The sequence below is a fragment of the Gavia stellata genome, chromosome 9 (assembly GCF_030936135.1).
Source record: "Gavia stellata isolate bGavSte3 chromosome 9, bGavSte3.hap2, whole genome shotgun sequence".
NCBI classification, from domain to species: domain Eukaryota; kingdom Metazoa; phylum Chordata; class Aves; order Gaviiformes; family Gaviidae; genus Gavia; species Gavia stellata.
The window spans coordinates 28,841,743-28,854,452 of NC_082602.1; the positions used below are offsets into that span (position 1 = coordinate 28,841,743).

The following is a 12,710-nucleotide window of genomic DNA, read 5'->3' on the forward strand; positions in this document are numbered from 1 at the left end:
CTCAGTCACACCATACCTGGGACTACATGTACAAGAAAACTAATGGCAAACTTTTCGTATGTATTCCTTGTATCATACATGCTCATGCTCACAGCAGCCAAGATCAAAGGTATTTTAAGCTAAGCAATAAAAGACAACCTTATTTTAGAGAATCTTCAATGCAAATGGCCCAGAACGAAAGGCTGGAAGAACAGAACTGCTAGTATGCCCTTTTCATAGACAGAAGCAGTGCGAATGTGATTTATTCTTTTTATGGAGACAGAGATGCTATGCAGCTTTCCCATGTCTCAGAGGAAACGAACAAGTGCAGAACCAGACTTCTATGACCATTCCTTGCCTTCTTTTTGGGGGAAAAAGGTATGATTTGTTCATGCAGCAAAGGATGGCAGATAACTGACAGAATTCTGCACGACTCTTCTAAGGTGGGTGGCATGAGATCCCCACAGTTCTGGCCGTTTTGAGCTTATCGACAGTGACTTAGAGTAGGTTAGAAGTAGCTCCAATGCAATACAAAACAGAAAAGCAACACATCACTTGGAAAATCCAGTTTCACCCCTCATGACTAAAAATGCTCATTTGCTTATGTGCCCTCTCTTCCCCTTCCTGCAACCTGTCCAGATTCTCTCTCTGGACATTAGACTTTAGTTGCATTCTGCAGTTGACTTTGTGCTTAACGTGTTATTTATTTTGAGATGTCTCCTGACCTTCAGCTTTCTTTCCTCCCAGCCCCAATTTGAGCACACTTCTATCTCCACATATACTGCATTACACAGAAAGACTAATTAGCTGCAACAGACAGGTGGAAGAGAGAGCATGCTCTCAGAGATCCTTATGCCAAAGTTGTCCTATGAACATAAATATTCTAACAGGCTTTATCCTGTCACAATAGAGCTATAAAGTTTCTCTGTTCAGCACATGATAATGGCTTTGTAATTCAATTATTGGTAGAATTTGCCTTTGGGGATTTATCTTCCTTTAGCCTCAGCACTCATGCGAATCCCTTATCGTAAATCTTGCCAATGCAAAATCAGCTCCCCCACTGCCTCTGGGACACATCCTGCCACTTCATGTTAAAAAATTGACAGCTTATTCCAACTCAGTGAATGGCAGGTTTTTGTTTTTGTTTTAAAGGACAGAATGAAAACAACAGTGGATGACGTTCATGGAGTCCTCAGTAGCATCAATTTTTCTGTTCCACTGACGCTTCTATAACACTTTAAATCCTAATTGCCATTCATAAAAATAGTAACATATAGCACTGAACAGGGAGCTTTTTGTCCAAAGATACAAAAGTACTTGATAATCAACCTTTAAGTAACCTTCCCTGCATGCTACTGATTTGTTCAAGACCTATGGAAAAGTACAAGACCAGTAGACCAAGTTAGAAATAGGGGTTGAGGAAAATTTTTGTTCTCAGCTTTATAGATAAACTCCACTGATTAATCAAGAGCACAGGGACCTCATTGATTTGACCAAGATCACACAGTTGTTATGTGGCAGAGACAAAAATAGAGCCTGAGTGTCCTCCAGGCTCCTTTTACTTTTACTACTATATTGACTCCACGAGGAATTTGCAGATACTCTCTGTCCCTTGTTTGCTTGCAGAGGTCAGTGAATCTACCCCAGGGAGCTTAGCATGGGAGGGAGTTCTTGTGGCTTCTTTAGTTCAGTGCCTATTATGTGAAATTTTACAGATTTTACTATTCCTTGAACATACTTTAAAGATTGCTTTCTAGCTTTAACATCTCTTAACCATATTCTTCTGACATGTTTTAAAAACAAAGGGCCAGATTCCAGACAGGCATAAATCAGCACTTCATTTCTTTATATCTGGCCAATAAATCCCCCCTGACAATAATTGAATTAGATTTTCCCTGCTACATCCCTGTACTATTGTTTCCCACCTTGTGCAATTCAATTCAACTGGCAGCCACTGGGCCAAATCCATCCTATGGTATGCTTTACTCAGTTTGTCGCCTTTTCTCTAGAACTGATGGAAAATAGCAGTGCAGTGAGTAAAGCCCAACTTCTCCTAGTTGTGCCACCTCACAACACTGACCCAGGAAAAACAGGTGGCTCCTGCTGCTAACACTGAAATAGATGAGTAGGTAAATGGGGGTAGTGGTGTGATTTCCAGGCCATGTGGAGTCAATTCTACTCTTACCATAATTTTTTACAACCTTAGAGCGGGATTATCCACAGCTTTCCATCCCATGATGTCCACATACCCCACAGCTTTGAGGACAGTAACAAACGAAGCCTTCTCCCCCACTGCAGTAACACCACAACTCTCTCTGGGAAGCTCCGGAGAGGAAACTTGGCTAAAATGCTGAAATGGATGTGAATTCTCAGGGAGGTAGGGATCTATAGCTGGTAATGCTGGGTGGGAGGAATGTCTTAAAATGAGGATCTAAACTAAGTGGATAAAATTCAGTTACCAGGATTAGATCCTGATTTTAAGATAGTTCTACTGTCCTACATCTCTTTTTCATATATTGCAGGAAACTTAAGACATCATACTGGCTTGAAGGGAGAGAAAGAGGAAGGTACCCTCTAGTTATAGCCTCTGGAATCAGCTCCCTGATATAATGGACCAAACTTACCTGATCTACTGCTTCTCTGCTGGTACAGTCTAATAGGATCACGGTTTCCCACTGTGTTAAGACACATGTTTCTAGCATATTGTAGTGCTGTGGCCCAGGCAGTATGCTCCAGAGGAGGCCAGGAAGTCATTTACAGCAAGAGTGCAAAGTCAACGCTGGTGACACAGTATGCTCCTCATTAAACATACAACAGAAAATAGCAGTGAAACCTTCCTGACATAGCTCTAGACAAATCCACAGCTAACTTTACTATGCAATTTCCTCACCCTCTCAAGGGTTGCCCTTTATAGGTGCATACAGAGAAATCAGCTTCTTAGTCCAATGCCTGTTGAAGACTGACATGTTCTAGGGTCCTGCGTAGCACTGCAGGCTTCTGATACTGAGTAACCCCCAAATCAAGTATTTGAACCTGGTATATGGATGCTTGCCTACTTCTGCAGATCTTTAACAGGGAGAAGTAGACAATGGGAGAGAAGTTGGAACTCATGGGAGTCTGTACTCATTTATAAAGTACCTCTGGATGATTTTTTAAGATAAGTCAGCTGAACTGGGAAAACCAAAACACACCAACCTATGCATCAATCAGAATGGGGCCTCTCAGTCCCAGAAGGCTTATTCAGGTGAATATACCTCTTCTCCCTATTCACAACTGGAGGACAAGACTCGAAGGGGAGGAAGGGGCCAGAGTCAGGTAAATGGAGAAGATTCTATTCAGTTATGACTTTTAGCATAACATTCAAGTTACAGTCCCCATGATAATCAAATAGAGTTGAGAATACTTTTTCTCTCACGTGGTGGAACTCTGCCAAATTAAGGATTTGGGACTGAGGAGTTATATTTTGCTCTGATAAATCTTGATTTGATTATGAGTAACAGATTCTCTCAAGAGATTACTGGGACTAGAGGATCTGGTTATTATAGAGCCAGAGTACCAGAGTGCTCTGTGACTTTGGGCAATTTTCTCATCCTTGTCCAGGGAAGAAAGATATGTATTTTGGATCTCAGTTTCTTAAGAACTAAAACTTACCATAAATCCAAAGACTCTAAATGAGCTTTTAACAGCAACAGAAAGAGGATGCTGCCTGCCTTTTTTCTGTCCTTGCTGACCCACATGGGGTTGGCAAGTTTGTATCTCTGAAAGCCAGACAGGAATAAAATCCTAATTCCCAAGACAAATCTGAGAGATTTCAGCCTTCATTTGTAGCAAAAAGATAGAGCTACATCAGGGTCCAGTTGTCTGAGAACTGTATTAAAGGTTTTCACTAAATCCTTTGAGATGCCAGTGGGATCTTTAGTGAACACAGCCAACCGAGAGTACGCTTCCTTGCACTCTGGCTGGGCAGGATGCAACACTGACCTTTCTGGTGAGGAAATGGTAAATGTCAGGGGCACTGAATGGTGACAAAGTGCTCTAATGTGTGTTACTCACCATCAGTAATGTTAGCAGCAGCAGCACAGTAAAGGCCAAGGAAAAGCATGGTGGCAGATTTGCTCTTCACTCTGGTCCCTGGCAGTGTTGCTTGCCTGCAGCTCATCTGTATCTTTAGGCTGGCAGCCATGAAGCTGCCTAAAAACACTATCAAGGCAATAGCAGCCTGCCTTATAGAGGCCTGGACCTTCAGCCTGACTTTCTCCCAAAGCCAAACTTCAACTGGAAGCAAATGTGTGGTGTTCAATTCACAAAAAAAAAAAAAAAAGAAAAAGATGGAAGTCAAGCAAAATTCACTATTCTCGCTATTCCCCATCAGTCAGTAGCTTAATTCAGATCTCTTGAAAACTGTCATGGGTCCCTCTGGCATGTGCCCATCTCCACCATATTTAAACTATGAAATACATATATTTTTAATTAAATTTCTAGTACACTTCAACTCATCGGGTATGGCTTGTGCGTTAGATCAAGCAGATGATTTTCCGGACAGACTGTCACGATGCCCTTTGATTGGCATCTTCCCTGTCAGCCTCCAGCAGTTGCCCTGCAGTGATTAAAAGGTCTTGTTCAGCAATACACAGCATCATTTGTAAACAGCTCAGATACCATGCCATTTAAATTGCCTCAGCGCACCTGGGTGGGCGTGCAAATCTCATCAAGCCAAGATCTGACAGGAACACTGGGACAGTTCGCCCAGCTTGCTCCAACTGCTTGAATATAATGAAGTTTTTAACAGGGCTTTGACAATTTTTTTCCTTGATTTTCAGCTCTTTCAGCTGCTCCAATGAACACAGTCCGAACTTTTAAAATACAGTCTCTAGCCTCCTCCGGAAAAGGAAAGATATATACTCTATAATTCTACTCTGAAGATTAACTTTCCTTGCCACTGCTCTTAAAAGAAACACAAATATAGCCCTATCTACTCATCTGTCCTCCCAGCTGCTTAGCAGTTTATCTTTTTCTCCCTTTCAGTGTGTGTGCGTATCTTTGTATTGTTTGAGGGGAAACGTTGGTTGGCTGCTTTTTTACGATGTTTGCATCCATTTTCTTCTCCTTCTCAGGCTCAGAAAAAAACAAGACAGAGTGGAGACATAGTAACATCTCTTACCAAACCAACATATCTCCCGTAATTTCTTCAGGGAATCACTGATGTCATGGAACACATGACCCTACTGGAAATGAGATATACTATGATATGTTTTTACGTCTAATCAGCCTGTTACACCTATGTAGTGCATGAAAGCCTTGAGCTGTATTTTTTGTCTAATTAAGACAGTCATCTTAGAATTATAGAATGGTTTGGGTTGGAATGGACCTTTAAAGATAATCTAGTCCGACCCCCTGCCATAGACAGGGACATCTTTCACTACATCTGGTTGTTTAAAGCCCCATCCATCGTGACCATGAACACTTCCAGGGATGGGGCATTCACAACTTATCTGGGCAAGTGTCTCAGCACCCTCATAGTAAAGAATTTCTTCTTCATATCTAAAATAAATCTACCCTCTTCAAGTATACAAGTGTTACCCTTTATCCTATGACTACAGTCCCTGCACCAGTAGAGTCTCTCCATTTTTCTTGTAAGCCCCCTTTAAGTATTGAAAGACCACAATAAGGTCTCCCTGGAGCCTTCTTTTCTCCAGGCTGAACAACCCCAACTCTCTCAGCCTTTCTTCATAGGAGAGGTGTTCCGGCCCTCTCATCATTAAAGCTCTCTGATCTTCTTGAAGTATGGAGTGGTATTTCTTTTATATTTCTCCTGCTTGCATGTCTGGGTGCAATACCCAAATAAGTAAAACAAAAAACAATCAATAGCATTGATATAGTTAATGATTATAACTTGATGATACAATTTACTAGCTGGGCTTTTCTATTGTTCATTTTATGCTAGTTTTTAAGATATTTTTATTATTTGGCTTTATTTCTCCTCCCCCCCCCGCCCCTAAATTTTTCAAGGTTAGGTTATTATTAGAATTAGCTGAGAATCTTTTCAGAAAATGTCTCATTTTGTTTAAAAACCATTACATTTTGCAGACATTTTAATGAGCTTTTTAACCTTCAATATTTTATTTTTTTTTAGGGCCAACTCTAATTGTGATACCTTCACTTACTGACTTTCAGAAAATAAATGCTGGTTGAAGGCATGACTCGATCTGAGGACCAGAATAAAAATCTAGCTTTTAATGAGCAATTTCTGCATATATATATTTTGGCCATATTGAACTATATGCAATTTGACTAGGTTTTTTTGCAACTACTGGTCATGAATGTTTGGACTTGCAGGTCACAAGGTATCGGTATTGAACTTTGACAGGATGATTGGACCACTTTAAAAAAGCAAGAAAAAAAGTAAAGTAATTCCCAGTATGACTGATTCACCAATTGTGTTCACATTTGTATTCACTACAAACCAGCGTCTTTGCCAGCAAAATTCTACCCTAGGAATGTACACTGAAAATCAGCAAATATCACAAAAATAAACCCAGAAGAATTTAGATAAAACATTTATCCAACTCTTCTAACTAGCATCTACTGCATTCTGTTCCTCTAATGCCAACCAGATTAGTAAACACCGTGCTATCCTCAATAAGCCATGTATATTAACTTGCTGTTTCTGTATTACCTGCTGAACTAATATTGCTTAGAATACTCCTTTCCTAGTAATTAAGGTATTTTCATAGAGTACAGGTCCAGAATTATGAAGCACCTTGATAACTTTCATGCATTTTTCTGTCACAGTACATTTAACAGCAAAATCTCAAGAACCTGCCAGAGAAATAATAAAAAACATGAAAAATGTTGATACAGTGCAGAACTGCAGTGCCTTGGGGTTGTATGCAGTGTGGATTCTTTTATGTTTCCATCAGACACGTATGGCTGACTCTGAGTGGATTACACTTTCCTCAGTATACCACTTTCACATACCTAGATGATGCAAAGATATAAGAAGATACCCGAATTACAGCAATTAATTAGAGATCTCAGTTTTACAGTAGCCCATCACTAAAGCCTGCTCATCACAAATGTGTCCTTGCAACCTTTTAATAAGGTAGAGAATTACAGAACCCTTTTTCCTACTTTTTCTTTTTTTTTTTAGATGAGAAAACTCCAGTCACCTCTCATTTTAAAGGCTTCGGTTTATGTGCTCATCCCCCACCTGGTATCTTCCTCCACAGAGTGACATTACAATCTCTTTCATCACAAGAGTGGATGTCAGGGCATCACTTAGAGCTACAGGTAGAAGAATGAAAAGGGGGAACAGAGGAGCTCTGAATAAACAAAGATTCTATTTTCATGTTAATGACTCCTCTTAATGAAATAGAGGATGCAAAAATACAAAATACATATGAGCTACAAGGAGCAGAGTTGTCTCTATACAGAGTGTTTTCTCAGAGTTATGCAGTAGGCATCAGGAGATTGCTTTAATGTTGTTCTTCAGGGGTTTAAATTTCTCTGGGGTGGTAGTAGGAGGGAGTGTTTCACAGAGCAGCCAAACATAAGCAAATAATGAAAATTCTCTTGGAAACAGATATAAGAAATGCAGCTGTAAAAGTCACTACAGCTTCTCTGACAGCATTTGCAGGCAGAGCCATCTCAAGATCAAAACTAGCAAGCTCAGTGGTGTTTATTCACAAGACTTAGAGTAAACCACGAACTATTTACAAGACTACCACCACCATGGCAATGAAAATATCAGTGAGCAATCACGAAAATGCATCCTTGCTTTTATCAACCACTCGAATCTGTTTAAAAGTCTTTAAAGTCTTCCAGACGTTCCTTCAAAAGAAGCAGCATTAAGTAAATGCATCCTCAAGAGGGCCTGATGCCAAAGGCTTTGCTTTGTGTCTTCCTGAAAAGTCCCGGTTTAGATAGTCCTGGAAGCAGTCTGTGTTAAAGCAACTCCTCAGCCTTCCTTAGATATTGGAATATAGCCCTCATTCTCCACAAATATTATAGCCCTCATTCTCTGCACAATACAGCTGTGTCCTGGTTGATCCCTTCAAAACCATTTGATTTAGAGAAAGCACCAGGAACAGGAGAGAGTATCCCCACAGTTTACTTTCCTTGAAAAATCGTGCCTTTGGGATATTTTCCTTCACTATTGATTTCTGCTCTTAAGAATCACTGGAAGTCAGCCTTCTGACTTTTCAGGTTGATTAGACTCTGCATATTTCCAAGCCAAAATGTATAATAATTAATTAAAAAACAAAACCAAAACCAAACCACAGGGCACTGAGCAAGGCAACTTGTACATCAGCACTGGCTACAGAGATGTTGCTGTAGAAGTTTGGATTTCAACTGTACATCTGCACCCTCTTATGTCCCAGTTCCCTTCTTCTTTTCTTGCATGGGGAGTCAGCAGTGGCCATGCTCTGAGTGCAACGGGCTGCCCTTCTGATTCAGCACTTCAGTGCCTATTTTGTCCTCAGGTACTTGGCTGCACAGAAATGGAAATGCATAGAAAAGCCCAGTGTTGCTCTCTGTGGTGTACATGTTCTCACTTACATGTAGCTGTTTTCTACTATGGATGGTTTTGAGGACAGACAGTGTCCATATAATTACAGCTAGCAGTATTTTTTCGTGATGATCATCATAATAAATAAGCCAGAATGAGATGCAACACTGTCTCCACAAGTTGTATTATTTGTACTTTGGATAGCAGAAGTACAGTCTAGCTTACACTGAGGTGTGTTATGCAAGGGACATTTTGTTCAAGGTGAAAATACAGGCTTGCTTTTTCATGGTTTTTTTATGGCTGTAGGCAATTAGATGGATGGTTGGAACATCTTTTCTTCTTTTCAACTTACTCTTTGCCTTTGAAGCTCCAAGCCTGAGTTCTCGTATTTGTTAGGTTCTAAGAGGCCTTCAAAGTTTGAGCTCCATGGAAAGGGAAAATGATCATTTTCATCATTATTCTTATTGCAGCCATCCATCAGCTCAATTCACAATAAACCACTACTGTAAGTAGTGATGGGAAACTTCAAAAGGTTTGGAGTGCAGTACAGGACACAGGGATCCAGGAACAGGGACATTCTTTCCAGCTCTCTGACCCTCTTCAGTGAGTACAATTTTGCTGGATGTCTCAAAGACCAGGTCCCCAGATTTCTAGGACTTTCTGGTTTTATTAGCCCAGAAAAAACAAAGGATGTCTGGGGTTGTGTGTTTGCATCTGACATTTTGAAACCCTGCTAGGAGTCCTGTAGGGAAGAAATAGGCCTGATATAAATATATATGTGCCTGTCTATACAGACACTCACACAAAACCAAGTTTAAGTTAAAAATTGAATTTATTTTGCAGAAGCTTCAGCTAACACAGGATCTGAGAAAGGATTGAAAAGCAGGAGCAGCAAACAAAATCTCTGGTATATCCTTTGCAGACCAAATATAAATTCGACTTTGGAAGTAAATTTGACCTAGAGCTCTTACTTATTTCATAAATTAAAAGAAAATATTTGACTGAACCACTCCTGAATCTTGGTATGTTCAAAACCTGTGGTTTTGGCACAAACATAGTTTAGAAGCTACCACGGGGGTCTCATTTTAATCATCTGTTTCAGGTCCTCCCGATTTCAAGATGACTGTTTTATCAAAAGCTTCTCTCTTAAAGGCCAGAGTCACAGGACGTGAGCCAACTTCTGCTCACAGATGGACTACTGCCTCCACAAAAAGCTGATGAGAAGTCTCATATACAGGTTTACACCAGTATAAGCAAAAAGAGAAGTAAGCCGAAATATAAAAAATTAAACATATTTGATTTAGACTATGACAACCATATTTGCAGGAAAACAGTCCAGTGTCTCCTTCGCTCCTCAGCTTTCTTTTCCACATAAGTTGAAGTTACACTAATTGCTACTGCATGACAGCATGGAAGTGTTTCATATAAGTATTTTACTGCAAGTGTGGTTACAGAGCTTTACACTGGGTATGCAAATCATTTCTATGGAAAGCAATTGCAAAGAGATCTGCCTGCAATCAGAATCATGAGAAGAGAATCAGTGCACCAGAATCCATTACAGACACCCCATATATTAAGAACTGTGAGATGCTCAGATTCTATCATAACCATGTAGGCTATGGCCCTGAGTGAATTTAGATAAAAATTGCATAGCATAAGTTAATGAAGCAAAGAGTTAAGCTTGCATCAATGACATAGAGCTATGATACTTCATTAAGGTAACTTCGGCATCAACTTGCAAACATTTTGCCATTGCTGTAACCAACTGACATTCAAAGATTCAGCAAGAGGAACTTACACATGGCTGATTCATATAGCTTGAAATCTGACTGGAAGTCTTGCACTGCTGCTTAGAAGCAATATTGCAGAGTGATTTAAGCTCATAATGAAGAACTGTGGGTGCCTAGTTCAATGGTCATTAACTTGCTCACTTTCAAGAACTGAAGTAGGTCTAACAGCAGTTAAAAGCATAACAGCAGCCACTGGAGAATGTCCCCTGTTACCCGTGGCAGAAATACTAGTATCCTCAAAGACTCCAAGATTTCAGTCTTTGGCCCTCACTGGTAGCAGGACCAGATTGATCTCTTCTTTGTATTTGGTACAAAAGCAAACAAGCTCATGCTGAACAGAGTTGCATTCAAACTCAAAGTGTTCACAGGAAATTGCAGAACTCTCTCCTCCCAAATCAATGCTTTCTTCAGACTATTATTCAGTATATTTCAGTTGTGCGTCATCCTTAGATTGAAGACCCCATTTTCAAGTGCTGTATAAACACATAACAGGAGGAATAATGCCCCTTTCATACCATTTCTAAATTAATCTCAACAAATCAGCAGTGCAGATTTCCTTCAGCCATGTTGCCTTCAAGCCCCCATTTCAACATCTCTGTACTTCTGGGGAAGCCGTGTCTAGGAAATGAGGGAGAGGTTTTTGCTCTTACCAGTAGAACCTGTTTGGTGCAACTCCCTCATGAAGAAGCAGCCATCTTCTGCCAAACTCCACTGAACTGAATAACTGGGGACAAAAACAAACAGTCATGGATCACAATAAAACACAAAGATTATAGAGAAATTAATCTGAAGAACCCTGTATCGCTTCTGAGATAGTTACTTGGACTTTTACTTCCACCCGTCTCTTTCCAGTTACCAGTAGCCATCCCCAGAGAGTTTGTTCAATTTGGCACCAAAAAAGTGCTCTAACACGTCCAGACTTCTCTTTCAGGACTGACTGAGTTTAAATAGCACAAGTTACTTGTACCGTGGAAACCCACGATCCTCCCTTTGCTCCTGTCCTTCTGCAAACAACATGACACCTTCTCCTAGTCTGGTTACACAAACAATATCCAAATACATCAATCATTTCAGAAAATCTTTCCATGATAAATACCAAACCAGACTGAGAAAGGTCAGCAAAAAGGCATGTTACAGGTATTATAAATACTTTGACATGTCTTTGTGGAATGATATACAAACGTTACTATTACAGAGCACTTACAAACAGCTGCTCTCTGTAAATGCTGCCATCAGGTAATTCTCAGAAGGATAGTAGAGGGAAGGATCACTTGGGTTCTGTCTTTCTTTTGCTGTATTTAACTCCAAATTTCTCATGTGGAAGCACTGAGAGGCAGTCAGCTCTATACTTTTCTTGCAGATTCATCCTATTTCCCCTCCTTCCCCTGCTTGATAGACTTGGTCAGTCCCCTTTTCTGGCAAGGAAGATGTTGGACCCATTTTTGAACTGTGATCTGCCTTTTCATGACACTGCTGTAGGGATCTTGCGTAAAATGCAAACATTCTGAGTCTTTATGTGCAAACCTTGTCAAATTTTTTTGGAACGAGTAGTGGCAGTGGATTGGCAGGGAAGAGAAAGATGGATACCTGTGAGAATGCCTGAGAAGGAAAGAAACTGATTTTAAATCTTTGGGTTGATCAGAAAGATGATTTGAATGTATTTTGAGAATTATGAGACTGGGATGTAAGAAACCTTGAGATCTAGTTCTTATTCTGCATTACATTTCTGACACAAACCCCTATAACCCTCAGCTTCCCTACTGTAAAACCTTGGAAGGACATGGAGAAACTAATTAGAACAGCTTTTTGGTAAACAGTAGACTGGCATATGTTGAAATCTACTTTAAAATATGAAAGCTAAAAAATCACCTCTTTTTCTTGTCTCCCTTTCTGTTGAGCACTGTCGAAGAAGAGAGAAGCAAGAAGATGGAGGGATAGAAGATAATGAGGGTAAGAAAAGGAAAAACAGTTTAGCTTTGTGGATAGAAATACATCCACTTGTAAAACTTCAGTGGTGAGTCTGTTATTTTTGCTTAAGTAGAAGATTCCAGCTACATTTTTATCTGAAACTTTAGGAAACCCTGACTATAACTAAGGAAAACTTTCAGTTTTGAAAATTAAAGAAAATAAAAATTTTGGACCATTTAACAAGGACTTTTGTAAAGTGCTTTGAGGTGACCGAATCAAGAACTTTACCATTACAGGAGGTGTTTTTCCCCATTCACATTCAAAATCCATTTCTAGTCCTGCTTTTGTAATTGCAGCAAAAATAAAAACATAATAACAATAAGCTACTGTCAATCTATCTCTCCGATGTCAATGTTTTCGCTTTCATGGCAAAGCAGTTTCTTCCATGCCAAGTAATATGTCTTTGACATACAGGAATTTAAGTTTTAATAAGGTTCAGATCATCCTTTAATTAAGAACAGGGA

The 12,710-nt window shown here is 39.9% G+C and overlaps 1 protein-coding gene across 1 annotated transcript in view; it reads right to left on the bottom strand.

The window, feature by feature from the left end:
- LOC104258436 (VPS10 domain-containing receptor SorCS1-like) overlaps nt 1–12,710 on the bottom strand; it is a 304,871-nt gene that overhangs the window by 93,581 nt on the left and 198,580 nt on the right. The window contains exon 5 of the mRNA XM_059820842.1: nt 10,929–11,002. Coding sequence (XP_059676825.1) covers nt 10,929–11,002 — 74 coding nt within the window. The remainder of the gene's footprint in view (nt 1–10,928; nt 11,003–12,710) is intronic.